At 58.2% G+C, this 23,049-nt stretch overlaps 13 protein-coding genes across 13 annotated transcripts; 5 read left to right on the forward strand and 8 right to left on the reverse strand.

The window, feature by feature from the left end:
* Window positions 1-399: 399 nt before the first annotated feature.
* FA10DRAFT_280162 (hypothetical protein) lies at window positions 400-1,277 on the reverse strand. The gene has a single exon (XM_025523595.1). The coding sequence runs from the start codon at window positions 1,070-1,072 to the stop codon at window positions 488-490; it is 585 nt and encodes a 194-aa protein (XP_025376229.1). The 5' UTR covers window positions 1,073-1,277; the 3' UTR covers window positions 400-487.
* An 800-nt stretch (window positions 1,278-2,077) lies between these two features.
* Window positions 2,078-2,977, forward strand: FA10DRAFT_267634 (hypothetical protein). The gene has a single exon (XM_025521986.1). The coding sequence runs from the start codon at window positions 2,236-2,238 to the stop codon at window positions 2,653-2,655; it is 420 nt and encodes a 139-aa protein (XP_025376230.1). The 5' UTR covers window positions 2,078-2,235; the 3' UTR covers window positions 2,656-2,977.
* A 4-nt stretch (window positions 2,978-2,981) lies between these two features.
* FA10DRAFT_286928 (NAD(P)-binding protein) lies at window positions 2,982-3,986 on the reverse strand (the record flags this gene model as incomplete). Its single annotated transcript, XM_025524110.1, has 1 exon — window positions 2,982-3,986. The coding sequence occupies one exon, from the start codon at window positions 3,984-3,986 to the stop codon at window positions 2,982-2,984; it is 1,005 nt and encodes a 334-aa protein (XP_025376231.1).
* Window positions 3,987-4,394: 408 nt separating this feature from the next.
* Window positions 4,395-6,029, reverse strand: FA10DRAFT_267635 (NAD(P)-binding protein). Its single transcript, XM_025521987.1, has 3 exons — window positions 5,248-6,029; window positions 4,915-5,181; window positions 4,395-4,849 (listed from the first exon to the last, which is right to left on the reverse strand). Exons 1-3 carry the CDS (start codon window positions 5,578-5,580, stop codon window positions 4,601-4,603), a joined length of 849 nt encoding a protein of 282 aa, XP_025376232.1. The 5' UTR covers window positions 5,581-6,029; the 3' UTR covers window positions 4,395-4,600.
* Window positions 6,030-6,060: 31 nt separating this feature from the next.
* Window positions 6,061-6,860, forward strand: FA10DRAFT_267638 (hypothetical protein). Its single transcript, XM_025521988.1, has one exon. The coding sequence runs from the start codon at window positions 6,449-6,451 to the stop codon at window positions 6,821-6,823; it is 375 nt and encodes a 124-aa protein (XP_025376233.1). The 5' UTR covers window positions 6,061-6,448; the 3' UTR covers window positions 6,824-6,860.
* Window positions 6,861-6,955: 95 nt separating this feature from the next.
* Window positions 6,956-9,164, reverse strand: FA10DRAFT_286931 (hypothetical protein; the record flags this gene model as incomplete). Its single annotated transcript, XM_025524111.1, has 2 exons — window positions 6,956-7,023; window positions 7,079-9,164. 2 exons carry the CDS (start codon window positions 9,162-9,164, stop codon window positions 6,956-6,958), a joined length of 2,154 nt encoding a protein of 717 aa, XP_025376234.1.
* Window positions 9,165-9,315: 151 nt separating this feature from the next.
* Window positions 9,316-11,367, forward strand: FA10DRAFT_267639 (hypothetical protein). Its single transcript, XM_025521989.1, has 2 exons — window positions 9,316-9,795; window positions 9,852-11,367. The coding sequence occupies exons 1-2, from the start codon at window positions 9,379-9,381 to the stop codon at window positions 11,262-11,264; spliced, it is 1,830 nt and encodes a 609-aa protein (XP_025376235.1). The 5' UTR covers window positions 9,316-9,378; the 3' UTR covers window positions 11,265-11,367.
* FA10DRAFT_267640 (sterol-binding-like protein) lies at window positions 11,233-12,047 on the reverse strand. Its single transcript, XM_025521990.1, has 2 exons — window positions 11,422-12,047; window positions 11,233-11,346 (listed from the first exon to the last, which is right to left on the reverse strand). The coding sequence occupies exons 1-2, from the start codon at window positions 11,913-11,915 to the stop codon at window positions 11,301-11,303; spliced, it is 540 nt and encodes a 179-aa protein (XP_025376236.1). The 5' UTR covers window positions 11,916-12,047; the 3' UTR covers window positions 11,233-11,300.
* Window positions 12,048-12,207: 160 nt separating this feature from the next.
* On the reverse strand, window positions 12,208-15,758 carry FA10DRAFT_280169 (hypothetical protein). The gene is made up of 2 exons (XM_025523596.1): window positions 15,344-15,758; window positions 12,208-15,269 (listed from the first exon to the last, which is right to left on the reverse strand). The coding sequence occupies exons 1-2, from the start codon at window positions 15,526-15,528 to the stop codon at window positions 12,365-12,367; spliced, it is 3,090 nt and encodes a 1,029-aa protein (XP_025376237.1). The 5' UTR covers window positions 15,529-15,758; the 3' UTR covers window positions 12,208-12,364.
* A 357-nt stretch (window positions 15,759-16,115) lies between these two features.
* FA10DRAFT_286935 (hypothetical protein) lies at window positions 16,116-16,912 on the forward strand (the record flags this gene model as incomplete). Its single annotated transcript, XM_025524112.1, has 2 exons — window positions 16,116-16,623; window positions 16,692-16,912. The coding sequence occupies 2 exons, from the start codon at window positions 16,116-16,118 to the stop codon at window positions 16,910-16,912; spliced, it is 729 nt and encodes a 242-aa protein (XP_025376238.1).
* Window positions 16,872-19,303, reverse strand: FA10DRAFT_302424 (hypothetical protein). The gene is made up of 2 exons (XM_025525115.1): window positions 18,342-19,303; window positions 16,872-18,278 (listed from the first exon to the last, which is right to left on the reverse strand). Exons 1-2 carry the CDS (start codon window positions 19,279-19,281, stop codon window positions 17,032-17,034), a joined length of 2,187 nt encoding a protein of 728 aa, XP_025376239.1. The 5' UTR covers window positions 19,282-19,303; the 3' UTR covers window positions 16,872-17,031.
* A 1,076-nt stretch (window positions 19,304-20,379) lies between these two features.
* Window positions 20,380-22,429, forward strand: FA10DRAFT_267642 (FAD-binding domain-containing protein). Its single transcript, XM_025521991.1, has one exon. It carries the CDS (start codon window positions 20,728-20,730, stop codon window positions 22,189-22,191), a length of 1,464 nt encoding a protein of 487 aa, XP_025376240.1. The 5' UTR covers window positions 20,380-20,727; the 3' UTR covers window positions 22,192-22,429.
* Window positions 22,235-22,883, reverse strand: FA10DRAFT_134823 (hypothetical protein). Its single transcript, XM_025518003.1, has 2 exons — window positions 22,799-22,883; window positions 22,235-22,744 (listed from the first exon to the last, which is right to left on the reverse strand). The coding sequence occupies exons 1-2, from the start codon at window positions 22,831-22,833 to the stop codon at window positions 22,279-22,281; spliced, it is 501 nt and encodes a 166-aa protein (XP_025376241.1). The 5' UTR covers window positions 22,834-22,883; the 3' UTR covers window positions 22,235-22,278.
* Window positions 22,884-23,049: the final 166 nt, after the last annotated feature.

The following is a 23,049-nucleotide window of genomic DNA, read 5'->3' on the forward strand; positions in this document are numbered from 1 at the left end:
CTCCCCATCGTATCTCATCGAGTTTGAGGAAGGAGAGAGAGAGAGAAAGAGAGGAAGAAATGGTAACGCTGCATCGGAGCAGCCACCTCTCCGTGGAGCTCAGAGCTGTACTCCAAGGTGCCGCTCCTGGACGCCAGCAAAAACACGGGCTGGACCCACTTCGTCGTCGGCATCAACCAGGCGCTCTCCCGCGGTCTTTTTAAGGATCCACCAACCTCAATCGCTGGATGTGCAATGATGATTACTCTTTATACGGCTACTTCGTAGGACTGCCAGCAAGCGCATCCCCAGTCTAAACAGACCAATTGTATGGGTCTCGCGAAAGGAACAAAGAAAGACAAAGTAGAACCATATATTCCAGGACGTAAGCGGGCAGAAGATTGTTCGTGTGATGAGTCTAGTAGTGAAAACAGCAAAGATCTATATGTGGCTACAAGGAAAAGAAGCAAGGCTAGATAGGCGTGTGTTCGCGCTCATGGAAGGAGGCTCAGAAGGTGAAGCTGACGCTGTTGTCGCAGTCGTCGCAGTTCGGGATGGCGCTGATGGCCTGAGGTGGGGGAGCCGTGTTGCGGACAAGCGAAAAGGGGTATCCAGGCTTCTTTCCGCCCATGGGCAACAGGTAGTTGAACTTCCACGCGTCCGACCAGATCTGCTTTGCCTGACCCTCGTCGTCAGTCGGGTCGCAATCCTGAACCGTGATGAAAGTCTTCGATTGACCGTCGGCTACCTTGAGACCAAGGCACTGCGTGTGGTCATCCTCAAGTACGAGCCTGACAGGCGTGTCCGTTCCAAAGGTGGACGACTTGCTGAAGTTGAGGTAGGTGGAATTGCACTGGATCTGTGCCACCCTGAGCGGGGTCGTGTCCGAGTAGGCCTCAACGACGCGCTGCTCGCCATCGACGGTGAACAGACCAAGCTGACCAAGGGTGCTGCCGTACTGGGGATCTCCGTAATTAAGGGGGCCCGAGCGCATGACCTCCGTGCTGCACTGGAGCGCGGGTGCACTGCGCGGCTCAAGGGGAAGGGCGCTGGTGGTGGCCACGAGACCGAGGAAGAAGGCGCTGAAGAGCATCTTGAAGTGCGATGGTTCTGATGAGATGCGTTGCTGGATGTGCTTGTCGTGATGAGGAGGACGAGAAAGCGACTCTGAGAGTCCATCCTTTATATAGGCTTCTTTTCGACCTCTCTGCTCATTGAGAGGGGCTGTCAGACGGAGGAAAATGTCTCAAGTGGCTTCCAAGACACGGTCCCTATTCGGGTGCGACGCTGCTTGTTCTCGAAGGTGCTGCACTTTGGCGCAAAAGAAGGCGTCGGACATCGCGCGCTAGATGGAAAAACTGAAAATCTACCGAGCATCCACGCTGTCCCGCGACCTAAATATCTTCCGTCCTTCGCTGTCTCCTTTGATAGCAGTACAAGGACGAGCAGAAGACACGCAGGCTTATGACATTCTGCACTGCCCACGTCTAAAGACTCACCCTAGGAAGGAGTTGAGCGCTCAAAAATGGTATGTCAAGGCTTTGAGGTTGGTTTGACGCTCTCCTCAAGAGTCTTTAATGCGCTCGTGCCGGCTTTTTCTGTGGCGGACTACGCCGTCGTTACGAAGAAGCTTTTACGACATTTAGTGACAGGCGAAGCAATGACGTTCTCCACGAGGCAGTGACGCGAAAGCTTACTCCAGACGAGAAGAGCTTCGGGGTCCCGACCTGGCGAACAGCAAGGGCTCACGAGCGGCAGGATGTGGCAACGGACTCTCGAATCCTGGCCGTGAGGCCAAGGGCACGGCATCTCTGCTCGGCACCGGCGGAGCAACATCACAACATCACCGTACAGACTGCCCCACCTCACGGAGCGATACAGCTTCTATGAAGTCGCTTTGTTGCCGTCCCCGTCGGAGCTCAGACGTCGTTTCGTCATCATCTCTCAAATTAAAGCAGGGAGAATAGTCTGAAGATTCCGGTTCCTGCAGGTTCGCGAGTTTATATATAAAAAAATAAAACCGCTTCTATGCAATCGCGATCTAACGGCGAAGAAGCGGAGTTCCGTGGTCGGCGGATGTTCCATTCCCCCTCCTTGCCACCGAAAGGTTCGGCATTGGGACAAGCACGTTTGATGGCGAGGCAACGAAAAGCTACTTAAGGCGGCGTGTTCAGAGTGCTCCGAGGATATCTTCAGTTCACCAATCTACTCTTCATCAAGCTACGAAGAATCCTTCTCCTTCAACAACACACCAAGATGCGCTTCTCTATTCCTGCTGCTGCCCTCGCTACCCTTGCGGTTGCTCACAGCGCCTCGGCCATCATCACTAGCATGTCGGCTTCCAAAACCCCCGTCAAGGCTGGTGACAGCGTCGCCGTTACCTTCAACTGCACTGGCTCCCTGACCAACAACGAGCAGGACTACGCCATCTTTGGCCTTACCACCCCGGACCGCACGCCGCCCGTTGGTAAGACCATCGGGTCGCAGGCCATCGCACGACAAGACATCTCGAGCTACCCCAAGAACAACTACAGGACGCCCTTTACTATTGAGGTCCCGATCCCCGAGAGCGCAAAGTCTGGAGAGGCGCTCCTTACTACGGCCATCTTTGGCCAGATCGGCGCCAGTGGCGGCATCACGGTCCAGTACTTCAACTCGACCATCAATGTTGCCTAAGAGACTAGATGTCGTTGTCCTTTTTCTTCTTCTTCTTCTTCTTCTTCTTGACTTTTCTCGCAATCTCTTCTGTACATCCGTGCGTCCTTGCATCTCCCAACAGCACTTCATTAATAGGCATTGTTCAGTTCGCATGTCCCAGATCTACTTCTTCGCTTCGCTTCACGCGGATGCAAATGCTACGAACGCGGCTACACTCGTGTTTTGCTTGCCGCCAAGTGACATGATACACTAAATCACACCAGCGTCCTGACGAAACATTCTAGAAAGAAGTGGGATTTCGTCTCTGTATCGTCCTCGATCTCGGCCAGATCGCAAAGAGTATATCACTCCTGTGGAAGACCTACCATTGCGAGAGAATCCTGCCACAATTGTGTCTCTCCTTCTGGATTAAAGGCATGAGGTGCATAGCCAGGCTCAATACTGACTGAAAATCTGTCCTCCTCTTTTGCCATCTCGGCTTTGACACCATCCTCGTTGAGGTAATATCCTCCTTTTCCCTCGTGCTCCTCTGCCAAGGCCGCAATGACCGTTGCTGAAGCGCCCTGCTCTGCGTTCTTCATTTTCTTGCTGATTTTCTCGTCCGTTTTCCAGCTGTCGATGATTTCCTGAGGGATGTGCGCCTGCAGCCCCGTTCTCACACCTCCTGGATGCAGGGAGAGGGCGTGAAGGTGCTTGCTGCTGTACCGTCTTTCGATCTCGTTGGCCAAATAGATATTGGCCGTCTTTGCTGAACCATAAGCACCCCAAGGGCTATAGCTCTTTGGGTCTCTCTCGTAATTGTAGTCGTTGAAATTGACAGGGCCTGCCCGATGACCGACCGAGGACACGCTGACGACCCTCGACGCCCTCTGTGATGTGGCTGCCCGAAGCAGAGCGTCCTTGAGAAGCTGAAAGAAGAGGAAGTGGGCGAGATGGCAGACGCCAAATTGGGACTCAAAACCGTCTTGGGTTGTGGCGAATGGACACGCCATAATGGCAGCATTGTTGATCAAGATGTTGACTTTGCCATTCGCCTTTGCCAGGATCTCGCTCGCTGCCTTGCGCACAGAGACGAGCGAGGCGTTGTCCATTTCTACGATTTCCGTCTTGATGCCCTCAAGCGCTTTGTTCGCCTTTGCAACGTCTCGGGCTGTGCAAAACACAGTCATGCCCGTCGCGGCCAGGGCTCTGGCAACTTCAGGGCCCATACCGGAAGAGGCGCCTGTGACGACGCCGACGCTACCGGTCAGTTTGCCTTGGAGCCCTTCGTCTCGCACGACGTCGAGTGCCGTAGGTCGAGCGTCACCAGGCCCCCTAGGAGCACTGTTGACCTGGACGTAGCGGCTCATTCTGGCGGTCTCGTCTTACTCGGGCGATTGATCGAAGATTCTGACTTTACTTTTTCGTGGGTGCTGATAAAAGCTCCTTTGGCTGTAAAGTAATGCTACATATTCCTACTGGGCTCTTTAAGAAGATAAAGGGGCAAGCTCGGTCTGCTGACCCCACCGAGCGCATCCCTGTCCGTGTCAGTGATCACAAAAGCTTCGATGTCATGCTTTCTTACTTTCTGTTGTTACTCTCTCTCGTCCGTGACTGTAGAAGATAATTATATCCTGCCGCATAAAACTTTCTCGGCGTAACGCTTGCTCACCTTGCCGTGCTCACTTCATCACTTTAGCTCACTTCGTCATGTCAGCTTACAATGTCACATAAGCTTATGTCGCTCTCCCGGCTGGTCTTTCTTCGTAAAGTCCGGCCGGATTTTATTCTTCTCACTTGTCACTTACTTGTGGGAGGAGGGCATAACGAGCTAGACTGAGAGAGGAGACATCTCCACGATCGATCGCGACGGGTCACGTCCAGTTATGAGATGAGGCACTTGACAATTTTGCTACCTCTCTGAGCAGCTGTGTACAACGAGCTTGGTATGTGGCAGCTCTAACTTTGACTCCGCCAAACTGGTTTACTTTTGTTTTCGGTAAGCTTCTAGCGCTGGGTCCTCCCAATTGACATATGCGCCCTCGGCTCCGAGGCCTTCGCCGCCGCCGGCCGCATTTGGCTCTGATCGGGTGCCCCTCACAGCCAGAGCGGCCAGGACATGAGCCGGCTCAACTGGATCGACTAATTTGCCCTCCTTGTGTAGAGTGATAAACTTGTTATAAGCGGCCTCGTCCATTGACTCCTTGCCCGAGTTCCTCAGCAGCGCTTGCATCTGGGCAATGCTCAAAAATATCAGCTCGAGCAGTGTCCACCGTCGGCATGCAAGCAGATACCCACCTCGGTGGCCACAACACCAGGCCGAACACTCCAAGCCGCAATGGATTTTTCCTCATTTGCCAGCGTCCTCATGAGCGCATTTGCGCCGGCCTTGCTGGCATTGTAGGCCGACCAGCCAGCGTAGTTTCCAGTCGAAGCGCCGCTGGACGTGAAGACGACCCTGCCGCAGCCTGTAGGTGACTTGCGCAGGTGAGGTAGAGCATAATGCAGCGTCGTCACGAGCGAGACGAGGTTCACATTCAGCTCCTGCATGAAGTCCTTTGGCGACTGTGAACAGCAAAGATTTCAATCTCAGCAGCCAATCCCCAATCAAGAAGAAGGTGGAACGCTCACCTTGTCTGCGATGCGGACAAAGTCGATGATACCGGCATTCAACACCACGCCATCGAGCCTACCCCATTTGGAAATTGCGAGTCCGACAGCCTTCTCGTTGTCGCTCTCGCTCGTCACGTCTCCTTGCACAGACTCGATGCTGGTTTCACGTCCTCCACCCTGCTGCCCAAGTCGTCGGAGCTCGTCGGGCAGCGTCCTGGAGAGCGTCACGACGTTGGCAGCGGGAATGCGGGCATTGCCTTCCAAGAGCAGACGAGCTACTTCGAGGCCCAAGCCTTTGGAGGCGCCCGTCACCAGCACGACGGGATTCTTGGATGGCATCGTCGATGACATGGTCGTGATGCTCTTTCTCTCCACTTTAGTCGCTAGCTTCCCAGGACGAGCGAGAATGAGCCGTCACTAAAACCCAGAAATCACAAAAACACGTGGAATGTTTTGCGAGTGCTCCACTTGCACCAACGGTCGACGACGGAGTTGCCGGGACTCGGAGCACGGGGATCCTTCTGACTTTCATCATGCTCGGTAGACTAGGTCCGGCCACTGCGAGGAGGGGTCTGAGCACCTTTTCATCGACTGCCGCTGCGAGAAGAGGTATCGCAACCATGCCATCGACCGCAGCTCCGCCACTGGTCCTTTCGCCAGCCTCTCTCTCCTCGCTGCTCGCGGGCGAGAAGAAGCCGCGGATCCTCGATGCGACGTGGTTCATGCCCGGCGTCGCTCGCAATGCCCGCCAGGAGTTCGAAAAGGGGCCCAGGCTCCCGGGCTCGACATTCTGGGACGTCGATGACGTGGCGGACAAGACGCACCAACTCGGTCTTAAGCATATGATGCCCTCCTCTGAGGCGTTTGCCGAAGCTGCGTGTGCGTTGGCCCCTTTCTTGTGTTCGCTATCTCTCTCGGCTGACATGACCCCGAACCCTCACCTTGCCACACAGCCTCGCAGGGCATCGACAATGAAACACACGTCGTGGTGTACGACACCCACGGCGTCTTCTCTTCACCGAGGACCGCATTCACGTTCCATGCCTTTGGCCACCGCCACATCTCCATTCTCGATGGCGGCCTTCCCGGCTGGATCGCCGCCTCGCTTCCCCTCGAGGAGGGCCCTCCCAGCTTTACACCCACCAAGAAGAATTACAGCCCTACACCTCTCCATCCAGTAATCATTCGAGACTACGACGAGATGATTGCCAATGCCAGAATGGGCTCCCGGGGCCAGACGGTCCTCGACGCGCGGCCTGCTGGTCGCTTCGAGGGGACGGCGCCCGAACCGCGGCCTGGCCTGTCCTCTGGACACATTCCCTCGTCGCTCTCACTGCCCTTCTCGGAGTTGTTACAAAAGCACGAGGGAGGGTACACGACGTTCAAGGAGCAGACGGAGCTCTGGCGAACGATCAGCGATGCCGTCGGTGGCCTCGAGGGGATCGACAAGATCCGGCAGGCGTCGAGCGCCGGCGAGACGGCTGTCACGGCCACATGCGGCTCGGGCATGACGGCCGCCGTCATCTGGGCTGGTCTACACCAGCTGGGTATCCAGGCTAGCATCTATGATGAGGTGCGTTTCAGCATGCATTGAAGGATTTGAGAATACAGGCTGATTTTTCATTGAATGAACTACGCATGCAGAGCTGGACCGGCTATGCGCAGCGAAAGGAGAGTCCAATCGACAAGGTCGCTCAGGATTAGAAATCAATGATTCTCCGGAGCTTCACATCGTCTTGAGTGTGATCCCAACGCTGCCTGACTCTGGTGTCTTGCAGCGAGGGCATGTGCTCGCTTTTGATTCGTCCCATGAACTGTGCCCGTGCCTTTCTGGCTTCGCCTGAGACACCCCTGGAGGGCGAGCGCGAAAGCTCGCTCAGCGCATCGAGAACGAGGATCCATGTCCGGCTGACGGGACGGTTCGCTTCGGCTGCCTCTCTTCCCATCTCATCGATCAGGCCAAGCGCGCGCTCGAGCATCTGCTGTGCCGCGGCCTCTTTCCCCTGGTTGACGCACAGCCTGACGGATCGGAAGAGACCGTCGAGCATTGTGTGGTACGTGATCCTATTTGGCTCCAGCCTCAGTCTGCGCATGCGGTCCAGCAGCGAGAGGGCCAAATCGACCTGCTCTTCGACCTTGTGCCCCTGCAGGTGCCTGAAGAGCGATGCCATGACCGCAGTGTACGTCACTTCATTCGGTCGTGGGCCCGTGTCCTCCATGCGCTCGAGCACAGCCAAGGCTGCCGTCAGGTTAGCCGGTTCATCCTGCTCCTCGTTGGGCGACACGAGCACTTTGATCATGGCTGTCAAAGTCACAGCATTGGGACGCGCGCTCATTTGATGCATGATCTCGACGACCTTGGAGAGTGCCTCCCGTCCATGTCCCATGCGTAAGAGAGCGTCAAGAAACGTCGTCGAAGTGTATACATCTGGATCCAGCCCAAGGTCTGACATAGTCCGGAGTGCCGCTGTGAGCCGGGCACCATCCTTGCGTCGACCATGGGCTCGGAGCATGGTGTTGATCGTCGTCACGTTGGGTTTGGGAAGGTCGGAGGAGTGGAGCATCTCGTCAAATAGCGCGTTGGCCTGTTCGTCTCTCCTCTGAAGATAGAGACCCAATAGTACTGCATTGCACATCTCTACGCGAGTCGCCTTCTCGGCTCGCTTCTGCGCAAAGAGTCGCATGGCCCCATCGACGTCATTAGATCGGAACAGCGCCACGAGCATCGTCGTGGACGTGTAGTCGTCTGGGTTGGCAATGCTCTTCCATGTCTCTGCGACGGCACCCCAGTCCTTTCGGGTCACATGGCCGTCGAGGATCGCATTGGCGACTCTGATGTCTGTTGTGCGGTCGGGTCCTCGCACATCGCAGTACATTGACCAGACCCTGTCCGCCAGCGTCGTCTGTCCTGCCGCGAGAAGCGACGAGAAGAGCGTGGCGAATGTCCATGCATTCCAGTTGGCCATGTCGTCATCGTCGTGTACGACGGAAAGCCAGCTATCTTTGGCCTCGATGGCCGTCTCAATGAGCATCGCAATCGATCGCAAATCTCGGCTGGCCGGCGCGGCAGAGAGGAGAGTGCCGAATCGACGAGCGAGCCAATTGAACTGCGGCGCCTCACCCAGACAATCTAGCCCCCATGCTAGGATTGCATGGCGGACATGGCGCCCCTCCTTCTCCTGGCTCCATTGGCTGACTGCTTCGTCGGGCGCTCCTAGAGGCCGATCAGTCTGTACCCACTCGCGCGACATGAGTTTCCAGGCGCGCTTGACTGTCAACGGCGCGCCCGTGCCGCCGAATTGCGCCTCAAATGCGGTGTTGAAGTGGACCTTGGCGGGCGGCAGCCTGCGGGTCAGTGCGACTGTATCTTCTAAAGTCGATGCAGCCGCATAGAGCGCAACTAGGTCGCCCTGGATATTGGGAGGTGGGAGATCCTCCAGCGCCTTGAGGACGAGGAGGCGGACATCGTCGTGCCTGTCGCTCCTGAGATGAAGCAGAACGAGGCCAAGAAACGCGGACCAGTCCTTTTTGAGCAGTCTTGTTTCCGCAAAGGTGGTCAGAGTGGCCCAGTCGTCAATCTCGTCGCGACGAGCCCTGAGCAGCTTGACCATGGCCGCGTGATCCTTGCGCTCGCCCGGGCTGACAGACAGCTTGGGCTTCTTCAGCAGCAGCTCCCGCAGACCTGCCAGCACCTCTGGTACATCTTCGACGACAAGGCCGGACCGAAGGCGAGAGTGCTCTTGGAAGATCCTCGGCTCCTTCCACCCCGGCTCGCCCCTCGGCCTTCGTGCTGATGGAGTCCGCGACGGTGGCTCTCTCGTCCACTCTCTTGGCTGCGCCACACTATGCTGCTGTTGCGTCCTTCCGGGCCCCAAGACGGCGCGCTGCCAAGCGCTGTTGCGGACCGTGCCCAGCAACGTCCATCTCGTTGCCATGTCTTGTGGGATGCTTGCTCACTTTCCCTCCTTTCTTCTCAAGGAAGAGCAAAAAATGTACATAGCAGCAGCTGCAGGGGAGAGAGAGAATCGGCCGAAAAAGTTTAAAGCCCCGAATGCACCGATCAGGCTCGCATTTGTGCCCCCTTCCCATCCAAATCTTTAACCCATGCTAGGGCCGCATGGAGGTAATAATACGACGACACGAGCGATCATGTCACTAGACGAGCCCGACCGGCGCTTTGCCATCGATGAAGAATACGCACAGGAGGAGGAGGCCCACGAAACGTCCCGCCTAGCCCCTGGGGCAGAGGGAGGGGGAGACGAGGGCGAGGAAGACTCGAATAAATATCCGCCGTCGGCACCGCCACCGTCGTACCGCGAGGCGACGGGCACGTCTCGCTTCAAGAGCCTGCTTCAATCGCTCCCCATCGACTCTTTCCTCGAAGGCCTCAAGAGCTTCTCGAGACGGGCATGGATCATCATCTGTCGCTTCTGGCCCACCAGTCGCTTCGCCCAGGTTGGCGTGTTCCTCGTGGGCCTCTGGATCCTCGTCATTGTCAGCGGCCCAGCCTTTGACGATGTCGCTGGTGCAGGGAGGCCGTTCGGCTATGAGGGAAACGTCAAGATGGTGAGTGTGGTTTTTGGTTCCTGACTTCGCGCTGCTGACCGAGAGCGTCGTCGCAGCTCGATTCCGGTGGTCCGGAGCCTATCTCCGGTGACGGCCACATCGTCGACTTGGCCAAATGGGAGGCGAAGCGGTGTCAATTGTCAAAGGAGCATAGGGGCCATATAGTCTGTCTCTCGACCGCTCGTTTTGAATTGGACGTACCGACAGACTTCCACTCGTCCGACGGCCTCTTCGTCCTGGCAGACCCATACCACAGAAATGGCCTTTCGGACGGCCGGGGCAAGGTGCCAGGTACGGTCGAAGTGAGGCTGTCAGACGACGTCGACGCCTCAAAGGTGAGGGTCGAAGTCGAAGCAGAGTACGAAGAGACGGCCGAAGACCTCCTCGACCACGCGACGGTGGCAAAGATGGGCGCCGGCCTGACGAGCCAAGGCGTGGGCATCTACACTTTTCCACTGCTTCCCTTCTACCGACGGAGAGGCATGCTGCCCCCGCTCGCGTTCCACATCGTCGTCCATGTCTCTCCCTCGGCCGTCATTCCTACACTCCGAGTCAAGACGGGTGCCATGAACCTGGCTGCCTTCACGGCTCCGCGGCCCGTCGAGCCGTACATGGGCGCCTCCTTTGGCTTCTGGGGTCGAAAGAGGGATGCGCATGTAGAGCGGCAAGGGGCGAAGAAGGTGCCCACCTTTGGCCGCTTCCACCTGCAGACCGGAGATGGTCACGTCGACAAGGCTGCCTCGACTGATCTGGAGGCCGTCGGCAACGTCCGCCTGACGGCCAGCAACGGCGAGGTCGTCGTCGGTGGGCGCATCTGGGCGCAGGAGGTGCACTTGGAGGCGCGAAATGGCCTGGTGAGGCTGGAGGAAAAGGCCGTGGTCGACTGCTGGCACGACATTTGGATCGAGACGTCCAACGGCAAGATTGAGCTCCTGCCAGGCTCTCGCGCGCTTGGGACGAGAATGTACGTCAAGACGGGCAACGGACCGATCCTGGGCCGAGAGGGCCTTCTCTCGACAAATAAGTCCATCGAGGCAGAGGCGGGCAACGGCCTGGTGGAGCTCGGCCTGGAGGTCAGGGCGGGTGCTCGCTTCGAGCAGTCGCCCGAGGATCAGGTCTTTGTCAGTGCAAAGACGGGCAACGGGCCCGTGAAGCTCGTCTACAAGGAGCATCAGGACAAGGTCGCACTGCAGAGCCGCGCGTATTCCGCGACTGCCAACGTCGACGTGACAATGCATCCCAACTTTGAGGGCGCGTGGCAGCTCGACGGTGTCAAGACGAGCTCCGTCACGCCTCCGAATGATCCTGCGCGGGAGTTCAAACGCGAGAGTGGGAAGCGACGCGCGCTCGTCAAGGTTCACGAGAAGGGCACCCTCTATCGCCGCGAGGGCTCAAAGGTGGACAGGAAGCTCGAGCCACTGACGCACGTCGATGCGAATATCAATCAAGGCGTACTCAAATTCCTGTAGCAGTAGTAGTATACATTCACTACGGCCACCCCTCACTCATAGCTTGCTCATCTTGGACACTTCCTTCTGCAACGTTGATTGTCTTTTTAATAATCATTCTCTTCTTTGTCAGCTTTGCCATCTCCTCTCCTTGCTTTTCTGAGCACACGACACTTACGACCTGAGGCCGAGCATGAGGTTTCCCCTGGCCTTGATGCGGCCCTTCATGAACATCATCTGCGGGCTGGCCTTGCCCGTGGCGAGGCTGACCATGTCCTTGTCGCTGACCTCGACGGTGACGTCTGGCTTGATTTTTTTGCCGCCGACGGTCTCACCGAGGTAGAAGCGGCCCTCTTTGCGCATCTCGACGAGGAAACTCTGCTTTTTACCCTCTGCGCTCGTGACGCGATAGAGAAAGACGCCATTGATGGCTTTCTTTGCCTCGTCGCGGCTCATCATGTCCATGCCCTCGAGGATACCCCCCTCGACGCCGCCCTGGGAAAAGGCAAATTCGATAATGGCAAACAGCTTGCTGATCTCGAAGCCGGGCACCACGAGCGAGCTGGCCTTGTCGTCGCTGTTGCTGTCCCCGCCGGTGAAGTCGAGGTCGTCGGCCTGCGAGAGGAGGATCGTGAGCATGTTGCCGCCCTGGTCTTGCTTTTCCTTGGACATGGTGCTGGTGCTGTGTCGCTCACTGTCGCTGTTGGGGATTGTCTTGCTCGCAGAGATAGAGGAGGCAGGGGTAGGGTGGAGGGAGAAAGGGTGAGGGGAACAAGAAGCGGGGAAGCCAACCTTAAAAGGGAAAGCCTGCAGCGAGCGAACGAGCTTTCAAAAGACAGGCCAAAACAATTTAGAGAAACAAGAAAAAAATGGCATCGGGCGATCAAGACTAAGCGCGGGCGCGGGGCGCACGGCAGACGCTGCGATAGAATCCAAAATAGGGCGTGCACGCGCTGCGCGCGCGGGGCAACGCTTCAATTCCTCGGAAGACGATGACGGTGGATGCAGACCTACAAAGAGAGAGAGAGGGGGGACAACAGGGCGAGGAAGAGCGGTAGATGTACATGATGAAATGATGTGGAGAGGGAAAGCAAGAGAAAGAGAGAGAGAGAATGTGAATGCTAAGACGTGCCAGAGGAGCTGCGCCTCCGGCCGTCGGGGTTGGCCACAAAGAGCTGAGCCTTGGGCACGAGGCCGTGCGAGTACCGTGCCGGAGAGTCGGAGAGCTGGGGCGACACGGCGGTGGGCGAGAGCTTCGTCAGAATGGGCCGGCCGCCTCTGCCGGGGACAAACTGCTCTTCCGACAAGGCAGGCGAGGCCGAGGAGGGCGAGAGTGGGGGCAGGCGCGGGACGGGCAAGAGCTCCTCGCCCTCGAGCGTGCGCTTTCGCTCGATGGCCTTGACGCGATCCTTGACGCTGCCCACGACGGGCGGCTGCCTTGCGCGCTTCTGCGGCGGGCTGAGGGGCGCAGTCATCTCTGGGTTGTTGCGTGCGCGCTTCGTCGTCGAGGGCGTCAGGCTGGGCGTCTGCTCGTGCGAGGGCATCGGCGTCATGTCGAGGTCTCCAATGTCGAGCGACGTGTCGGCGCCGCCGTCCCAGACAACAGTGCCCGGCGTCGACTCGTGCGACGTCGGCATCGTCGAGTGGTCGTCGGTCGGCGTCGACGCAGTAGGAGCGCCTTGATCAAAGGAGCTGCCGGTGCGCACGCGCTGGATCACATCCATGTTTCGCAGCCGGTGCTCCAGCACCGAGCTCGTCGTCGTCTTGAGGCTCGACTGCGACCGGCCGTGCTCGCCGACGAGGCGATCGGGACCAAAGTCGTGGCCCGCCTCGCCGTCGTCGACAAATGGATCCTCGCCCCAGCTCGGGTCGGCCGAGCGGGGCGACTCGCGGATGACCGACAGCTCGGGTGGCCTGGCAGGATCGCGGATCGGCTCTTCTGCCCTGGGACCAGGAAGGAGGCGACCCGAGGCACTGCGCTCGAGGAAGCTCTGGTTCATGAAGCGGTCCCACCACGTCGGGCTCCTCCTGATGAGCGCGGATCGTTGCTGCTGGGCGTCTGAAAAGGATGTATGCGGCTGTGAATGTGAATCGCTGTTCAAGTCGTGCCTGCTGTCTGAGTTGACCCGGTGCGACGAGTCGTAGTCGTCCTCTTCAAACGGCGACTCCTCGTACTCGTCTCGCTCCACGCGGCCGTAGTCATCTCCGTACGCGTAACCGTGGCCGTGGCCGTGGCCGTGGCTGTGACCGTAGTCGCCGTACTCGTCTGCGTCTGCTGCGTGGCCGCGGCCATGGTAGTCGCCGACGTCCTCCTCCTCCTCTGCAATGCTGCGGAAGTCGTCGTCCTCGTCGGCGAGCATGTCGAAGCGCTGCTGCTGCTGCGGCTGGCCGCTGAAGCCGAGGCCCGTGGTGAGCATGGCGAGGCGCTGCTTAAAGTGCGGTCCGGATCCCTCCTTGGCGTGGCCAGGCGACCAGGGCGAAGCACCGGCACCGCCGCCGCCACCACCGCCGCCGCCGCTCATGGGGCGAGGCCCGCTCGGCCGAGCGCCCGCTGCCACGGCGGCGACGGAGTGCATGGCGATGCCCTTTTCGGCCATGTACGGGTCGTCGTACCGGTCGGGGAGGAGGTCGTCTGCGCCGTCGCCGCGCCTCCAGTCGTACAGCTGGCGCTGCTGCTGGCGACGGTAGTAGGCATACCCAGCCCCAGCGACGAGACCGAGGCCGACGAGGGAGCCGAGCACGGCACCGGCGGTCCTGCCGCTGCTGGAGCTGCCTGAGCCGCCGTCGTTGCCAGAGCCAGAGCCTGCAGTGGGCGACGTCGAGCCGAACGAGCCGCCATCTGACTGGCCGCTTCTGTCACCATCGCCGTTGTTGCTGCCGCTGCTGCCGCTGCTGCTGCTGCCCTTGTCCGATTCTCCCTGTGAAGAAGAAGAGGTATTTCCATTGCCGTCCGAAGAGCTGCCAGACGACGTGCTCGACGAGGCAGCCGAGGGCGCATACGAAGCGGACCACTGGCCGCCCGACCAGGTGCCCGCGGCGTCCCTGGTCATGCTGCTGGCGTCAAAGGTGTAGACGGCGGCGTCGGCGGGCGCGTTGCCGGCATAGCCAAAGGCAATGGCCACCTCGAGGCCATAGGCGACGGCGGCGTGTCCGAAACGGGCCGAGGGCGCCGCTGAGACGCCGCTGGTCGGCACCTCGGACCACACGGGCGGGTTCTGGCTCCAGTCGAGGATCCATGCGTCGGAGAGGGCCTGCGACTGGTCGGCGTTGGAGCCACCGTGGATAAAGACACGCTGATCGGGCAGGCTGACGGCGACGTGGCCCATCCTCGCCGCGGGCACAGCAGAGCCCGAGGTGTTTGTCGTATGCCACTGGCCCGTCTTTGTCGAGCAGGAGGCCAGGTTCGCATCGAGGGGCGCCAGGGCCTTGTCGGCACCCATGCCGCCGAGGACGAGGAGGGTGCCGTCGCTGAGCAGCGTCGTTGTCGCCTCGACGAGACCAACGCACACCGTTGAGGGCGGCGCTTCGAGGCTCACAAAGGAGGAGGAGGAGGAGGAGGACGATCCTCCAAAGGTCCACAGCTCGTCCATGAGGATGCCTGACCCGTCGTCCTTTTCGCCTCCTACGACCCAGACCTGGCCCGAGGAAGCGTTGACTTCTGCAGCGTGGTGGATGCGGCGCATCGGCTGGCTGCCCGCGGCTGCCGCCGCAGTCCAGGAGTAGTCGCTCATCGCCATCTTCCACGCCGAGTCGTTGCCCGTCTGCACGGCGAGCTGGGGTGCGCCGTCGCCGCCAAAGACGAGCACGTTGCCCTGCCCAAGTGGGGAGAGCGTGTGGAAGGAAAGCGCCTGGGTGGTGTTGACGACCTGCCAGGGCGCCTCACTGCCCTGGAAGGACGAAGAGAGATTCAGACGGAGCAGCTCGTTGGTGTTGGGGCCCGAGGTGTACGTGAAGCCGCCCTCGCCATTGGTCTTGCCGCCGTGGACGAGCCACTGGTCGTCGACAAGGGCCGATGCCTGTCCCCATCTGCCGTGTCGTGATACGGAACGCCGTCAGCTTGTCCGTGGCAGTGCGGAAGGCGAGAGGAAAGAGACACTCACCTTGGTGTCACTGTCTGGGCCGACACACTTGCGGCCAACGTCGTCAGGCCGGCGACCACAACGGCAGCAAGGTCCCTCCGCCGCCTGCTCCGCCGTCGCCGTGGGGCGCTGCTCGTTCTTCTCCCCTTGCTTCCGCTTTCTCTATAGTCTTCCATCGGAAGTCGACTCGGTCCAGCCTCCGCCATCGCTCCCGTCTCTTTGTTGTGTGTTTATTCTATTCTGCCGCTGGTCCGTCCACGATTTTTTGCGCTTTTCTTATCCTCTTCTCGCCCCTCCGTCTGTGCAGGTTTTCTTGTTGTCCACGACGATGCGAGGACAATGACGACGACCAGATAGCAAAGGCGAGTCCAGAAAACAAAACAAGGGCACGGGAGTAGCAGTAGTAGTAGTAGTGGCTGGAAGGAGGCGCGTCTCTTGCGCGCCAAAAAAAGGGAGAAGCCCCTAAAACCAACAGGCAGGAACCTCTTAGTCTATCTTGCCCTCTTAGGGGGGGAGGCGGTGTTTCAGATTAAACTAAATTCTACGGCAGGCAGGTGGAGCTAGCTAGAGTCCCGTGCGAGTGCCTAGGGACGCGCGCGTGGAGGCGCCGTCGATCGCACGAGCTGAGCTTTACTTACTTTCTTCTTGAGCTGACCAAAGCACAGAGGGTCGTACGAACCTGCAGCAAATGAGAAGAGGGCCTGACCGCTGATGGGTCACTACGTCCATGTACCAGCCAACGATGATGAGTTTCGCCACAAGGCGCTCTAAACGAAAAGCAGAGGGGAGTGAGATGGAGGAGAGCGAGAAGAAGAAAAGGGGCGACGGGGCGGGGGACGCTCGAGCGGAGAAACGAGAGCGGGCTGAAAAAGAAGAAGAAGAAGCAAAGCAAGAAGAAGGAGACCAAGACGAGCTGCTGCTGCCCGTGAGCCGCGCCGATTTTGTCTCAAAGTACGCTGTCAAGGGCCTCTCGGACATCTACTACCAACCCGACTGGATCGACGCAAAGACGGCGTCCAAGTGGCACCGCGAGCTGTGCACGCTCGAGCAGTGGTACCGGCCGACGCTCAAGGTGTACGGACGCGAATTCCAGCAGTCGCGCGCCATTGCTGCCTTTTCCACCAAGGCCGGCCTCAAGCTCAAGTACAGCGGCCACGACGTCGACATGCATGCGCCTTTCCCCCCACTGCTCGACGAGATTGCCAAGAAGCTGCGGCGAGACTTGGGCGTGGGCTTCAACCATGCCATGCTCAACCGGTACGAGAGCGGCGACGTCCACATCGGCAAGCACAGCGACAACGGTGAGTTCCATGCCCCTCTGCCTTTGGAAATGTGCGCCAATGCTAACAGAAGCTGACGACTGCATCAGTCGAAAACAAGGTCATCGTCACCGTCTCGCTCGGCGCGCCGCGGAGCTGGATCATGGAGGAGAAAGAGACAAAGGAGCGGCACCGGTGGACACTCGCAAATGGCAGCCTGCTCGTCATGCAGGGCGACGTCCAGCGGCGGTACACGCACGAGATCCCAAAGGAGAAGAGGATCAAAGACTCGAGAATCTCAATTACATTTCGCCAGCTGATCTATTCATGATCGTCGCTCTTCCTGCTTCTACTCTTCCCTTCTTTCTTGCGATCGAGAGAGGGAGCAGAGGAGGAAGACGAGTCGGTCTACGGCCTCGTCTATCTTCTGCTGGCGCGCCTTGCTCTCGGCTAGTGGCGACGAAGACAAAGGCAGGTGTCAGTGGAGTCCGCCACACGCCCCAGTGGCCGAAATGACCCACCCTCATGCCCGGCATTCTCGTAGATGCGACCCAAGACGCGACCACTTCTGCCGTGAGGCTTGCTCTGCAGCTCGGCGAGCATCTTGAGCGAGTGGCTGGGCACCACCCTCGTGTCGTGGTCCGCTGTCGTGAAGAGCACGTGTGGATATCGCTCGCCTGCTTGGACGTTGTGCAGGGGCGAGAGCTTGACAAGGTACTCGCGGTCCCGGGCGTCGTCTGGATTGCCAAATTCGCCCATCCAGAGGCGGCCCAGGGTGAAACGGTGGAAGCGCAGCAGATCGTGAACGCCCACCTCGGAGATGACGGCGCCAAAGGCATCGGGTTGGCGCACCATGCACGCCGAAACGAGGAGGCCGCCGTTGGAGATGCCGTAGGAGGCCGTAAGGCTGGGCTCGGTCAGCGTCTCTTGAAGGTGCCGCGCGGCAGAGACAAAGTCGTCAAACGCGACGGTGCGGTAAGCGCCTAGCGCCGCCTCGTGCCACGCCCGGCCATACTCGCCGCCACCACGGATGCAGGCCATGGCAAACACGCCGCCGAGTTCGCGCATGAATGTGACAAAGAAGGGATCGAAAAACGGCTGGAGCGAGACAGAGTAGCCTCCGTAGGCGTGCAGCAGCGTGGGTCGCCTCATCCCGTCCTCGAGACGCAGATCCTTAGCATGGCAGATGAAGAGCGGCACGCGGACGCCGTCGTGCGACTGGTAGAACTCGCGCCTGCACACAAGCTTCTGGTCCTCCTCATCTGCGGCCAGGAGCCGGGCCAGGGTCATCTCGCACTCGACGACGCGGCCGACAACGACATAGGGCGGGCTGATGAGTGTCTCGACCTTGAGGTAGAAGTCGTCGGAGTCGGGTCGCGCTGACACTTCCGAGATGGCTGCCGACTCAGGAAGGACGTCGGTCGTCACATCCGCCAGCCGGCGGCCCGTCTGTGCGTCAAAGAAGGCTAGAGCGCTGCATGCGTCGCGCATGTAGACGATGATTAGGACCTTGCTGCGCCCTGCGAGGTGCGCCGACTGTATCACGTCGCTGCTCTCGCCCACCAGCTCGTCCATCGGTACCAGCCCATCGACAGGCGCTGCACCGATGGCCTCGTCCGAGTATGAGACAACCCTGCCTCGTTCGTGGCTGGTATCCGTCGAGATGAACAGGTGTCGGTCGCAGAGCGTGCCGATATCTTAGGCAATGTCCTCGTCAGTGTATACAACCTAATTTGATATGATCCGATCCCTGTGCTCACAGGTAGTCAGGCCGGTGAAACCTTTGGAGAGCCACCTCCTGCTTCTGCTGAGGTTGTCCTTGACTTCGTCGGCCTCGTCCGACTTGAGCTCGACAAGGAATGTCTCTGACTCTGGGTTCGTGCTCTTGTACATATCAACGAAGAGCCACCTATGCTGCCCTGGCCTGCTTGGCAGTGACTCGCAGACTAAAGGCTTGTTGGTAAAGAGGGATCCAAAGGGAAGCACATTGACGTCCAGCTCAGGGTCGCTTCCTACTCGATGGAGGAAGAGGCCAAAGGCAGGGTCGGGCACACCCATTTCTCTGGCCCCTACTACTTCGACGGCACGCTTGTAGAGGTAGGCTTCCTCAGAGATCCAAGAGACACCAAAGGTGAACTTGGACCAGGTTGGATCGCTTTTCTCGACCCGCTTGCCAGTCGATGCGTCTATCGTCCTCAAGCTAAGCCAGTCGGAGCCGGCCTCCTGGAGCACGACGCAGCAGAGCTTGCCCGAGGGGCTGAAGCTGTAGGCATAGATGGACGTCTGTTCACTGGCCCAAGCAGGGTCTAATAGAAGCTCGGCGCCTCCCTCGCCTGGATCCCCGCCGAAATGCTCGTCGACTTGCCTCGAGCGGACGATGACGTCGCGCGCCTCGCGATCGCCGGTGTGCAGCCAGTAGTAGCACCCGTTCTGCTGGAGGCGCGGACACGAAACGCGGCGAAAGGTCAGGCAGCGGTCCACGGTCTGTGCCAGGCGTTGCCTCCATGGGTGTCGGTCCAGCAACCGTCTCGATCGGGCGTTCTGCGCAGCCACGAACGCCTGCGTCTCGGCCGATTCCACCGACTCGAGATGCCGCCAAGGGTCGTCCTCGTCCTCACCCCTCCGACATTCGATCGCCTCTTCGTCCTCGCCATCTGTCCACACGCCCCAAGGTGGGGTGGAGAAAGGCGAGCGATCCATGTACCGTCGGCCTTGGTTGCTATGATGGGAAGAGGAGCAAGAAGAACATCGAGTCCAAATTTAGTCTTGGCTTGCCGTGCCTGCATGCACAAGATCACTATCAGATTAGACTAGGAGACGCGCGGGCCCGTGCCCTGATTGCGCTCGACTCATCAACTTAGCCTGGACGTTTGAGCATAGTGAGAAGGGCGCATACGTAAGAGGCGGACATCCGACTCAAACGCACTGATCACAAGAGCTGGTGTAGTCTGTGAGGCAATACTCGGAGGAGAAGGACGGTAGAGGGATCGAAAGGGGCAGAGGCGCAAATTGGCAGAGGACACATGTTTGAAGGTGACAGTGCTTGTCCTTCTGCTTTATCGTGCCGTGTACTGTACATTAGCATTTGTCGCCACACTGGTAGCCAGTAGTGCTCGTTTCGATGCAATGCTTGGGATTATCAGCTTTGTGGTCTGGAATTCATTGCGCTGGCCCAATTGCGCAAAGAGGAACGCCCATCAATGATTAAGTTCGGGTCATTGAGAGTCGTGAGGCTGTCATTAATGTCAGCAGGGCCAGCCTCTGCTGGAAACACAGACGCTGGGCAGGACACATCGCACCAGCCAATATGCCGAGACGTGGTCATTAGGGAGCTCCTTCTTACAATCTGTTTCTCAGCAGAGGTGGTTCGGGGAGATACATGCCAGGCGGACACACCCCTCTCCGTTCATGAGTCCAGTCTTCCTCCGCACGCGAAGGCGTTTTTGCCCGAGGTCGCAATGAATGGCTTCCTCTCCCTCTAGCCTCTAGCCACACTTTTAAGCGAGATGTCCAACACCGACAAGTGCGGTGCGAATGATGCAAAGCCAGATTTGGAAAAGCTTCCTGGGCGAGCGTCGTTCGAGCCAGCGAACATTGATGAGAGCAAGATCGTGAAAGTCCCAATTTCATGCTGCTTTCACTGTTCTTCTTCCCACCTTGAACCCTGTTTCAACCCTCAATTATCCGAATACGACAGACTAAATGTCAAGGGGAGAAACAAATCAAATCGAAGACGCTACCGACGTTTCCTTTTTCTTTCTCCGCTAGCTTCCAAACATGTTTCAAGCTCTCTTTCCGCGGAAAGACGAGGGGGAATGCTCACAGTCGGATCCGCACAGCTTCTCTCCCTCTCTTTTCAGGCATCATTCTTCTGAGCTTGAAGCGTCTCAGCCGTAACCGCGGATAGAGATCGAGTACTCGCAGCTTTGGGTAAGAGCCTGAAGGGCACCTTGAGTCGCAAACTTTAAAGCCTGTGTTCCAGAGCGTCAGAACGACCACACCCCCCCCCCTTCTCTCCTCCCCCCATTAGTATCCTGGATCGAGTTACTTCGTACAGTCAGCCCACCCCTCTCCCCTTCCTTCCACGCCTGCTTTCGACTTGTCTCCTTCCCCATCCCAACCGCATCGAGAGTCAAATTAGCCGTAATGCGGGGATTGACTCTGCTTTCGGTGCTGGCTTTCGCCTCCGGCGTTGTCGCTCAATCGAATGCAGCCTGCGACACCATCTCCAAGCAGCTCGGCGCCAGCAAGGTACAGCAGCCACTGAGCCTCGCTTATACCTCGACAACCAATGACTATTGGAACAAGCAACAGGCACTCAACAAGCCTGCCTGTGTCGTCCAGCCCAACTCAACGGCAGACGTGTCGGCAGCCGTCAAAGCGATTCGGTCGTCCAACGCGACAATGGCCGTCAAGGCTGCTGGACACAATACGAACAACTTCTGGTCCTCGACAAATGGCGGCGTTTTGCTCGATCTCACCAAGATGACGGGCAAGTCTTTCGATGCAGCAGCCGAGACGGCTACCTACCAGCCCGGTAGCGAGTGGGGCGACCTGTACGAATACTACGAGCAATACAACCGTACCGTCGTCGGCGGGCGTCTCGCTTTTATTGGCACCGGCCTTGCGCTCGGTGGTGGTCTTTCGCACCTCTCCCAGCACTATGGTCTTGCATGTGACAACTTTCGCAGCCTCGAGGTTGTTCTCTCCAACGGCACAATCGTCACGGCGTCACCAAAGGTCAACAGCGACCTTTTCCTTGCCCTGAAGGGCGGCGGCAATCAGTTTGGTATTGTCACATCATACACCGTCGCTGCTCACCCAATCGGCAACTTCTGGGGTGGCATCATAATCTACGATGGTAGCCACGCAGCCGAACTCTTCGAACTTGGCCGGCAATTTAACAATAACAACAAGGATCCACGCGCAGCCATCATCATCACACAGACGCATCTGGGCACGCCCGACCTCTTGCAAAAGATTGGCATCTTTATCCCTGCTCTCGACGACATTGTCATTGTCTTCAACGTTTACGACGGTCCTGACGGCTCCAAAGCCTTCGCCGACTTCACTGCTATACCGCATGTCGCCGATTTGAGGAGCCAGCAAAAGTACTCGACGCTCACGCATCAGCAGGATGTCGGTGCGGTCACAACGGGAGGTGCTAGTTTCCGTGTTGCTGCGCATCGATCGGACAATGCTACGAAAGTGCAAGAGATTCTCAAGACTTTTGACGATTTCGCTAGTCAGGTCAAAGGCACCTACACTCTCGTCTCCCTCGACTTCCAGCCCGTCACTGTTGATCTTATCAAGCAGAGCAGGGCCCAAGGTGGCAACGCACTGGCCAGCGTCGATGGTCCCTACTTTTGGCTCAACTTCCTCTTCTCCTGGACACTGGGAGCGCCAGGCACCGACGCGGCCCTGGCAAAGTTCAAGACGCTTGTCGAGGAGTTGCAGGGGGACAAGGACCTGCCGCTGTTCCTCAACGACTCTCACGAGGACCAGAACGCGATCTCAACCTATGGCGCATATGACCAGCTCGTGGCAGCAAAGAAGAAGTTTGACCCCGACAATTTCCTCGGCACCCACATGACTGGCCCGAGTGTCTGAAGCTACCCTCTCTTTTCAATTCTTTAGAACATGACGGTCTCTTTAGGTCTCCTCGCTTACAAGGCAGTTATCAAGTGTAGCACGACTTTAATGAGTCGAATCGAAGGGATTTTTCTCTACTTCTTTGTAGAAATGCACTTGCCATCCAATCTCGCTCATCTTGGGTCCGATCTTCGCTCTCTCCGATCTGTTGTTCTCTCCTTTATGTTGATCTGTAATCACCTTGCACAACCTCTCAGCCTCTTTAAAAAGCTCCTTGCGAGCATCTTCTCCTTCCATGTAAGCCTCTTGACCTTTCGTGCGCTCCTCGTCGGCTTCAGCTGATGCCGTGTCCTTCAAGACCTCATACTTGCGGTAATGGCCCCACATGGACGAACGTGCAGTGTAGTGCTTGCTCCTAAGGTCCTTGAAGACTTGGCCGTAGTCATATTGCAAAGGTTTAAGGAGCGCCTGAAGCGGATCCATGTCATTGGAGCTGGTGCCAGAATGGCCGGAGCTTGAGCCAGAATGACCGGAGCCAACGGGGGCGGCCGACGTCAGCATAAAGAGCAAGCTGGTAAATTCATGTCAGTCTCAGTCATGTCGCTTCGACGTTTTCTTGGCTTACCTCATCGCCAGGACGATAAAGAGAGCGAACCTCATTTCCTCTTCTTTGCGTATTGAGGAGGGTGACAGTTGTGGGGATGGTGTCGAGAGAAAGAAAGTCTGCTTCAAGTCAGAGAACTATATATATGAGTCGATCAACTTTTGCTGCCCTATCTCTTCCGAAACGATTGTCTAGGTAAGGCGTAATGTGCTCAAATACCTCTCGGGGTCTTGCTCGATATGTTTTGCCTGAAGTGTTTGCTCGAGAGGACA

The sequence above is a fragment of the Acaromyces ingoldii genome, assembly GCF_003144295.1.
Source record: "Acaromyces ingoldii strain MCA 4198 unplaced genomic scaffold FA10scaffold_4, whole genome shotgun sequence".
Taxonomy (NCBI): Eukaryota; Fungi; Basidiomycota; class Exobasidiomycetes; order Exobasidiales; family Cryptobasidiaceae; genus Acaromyces; species Acaromyces ingoldii.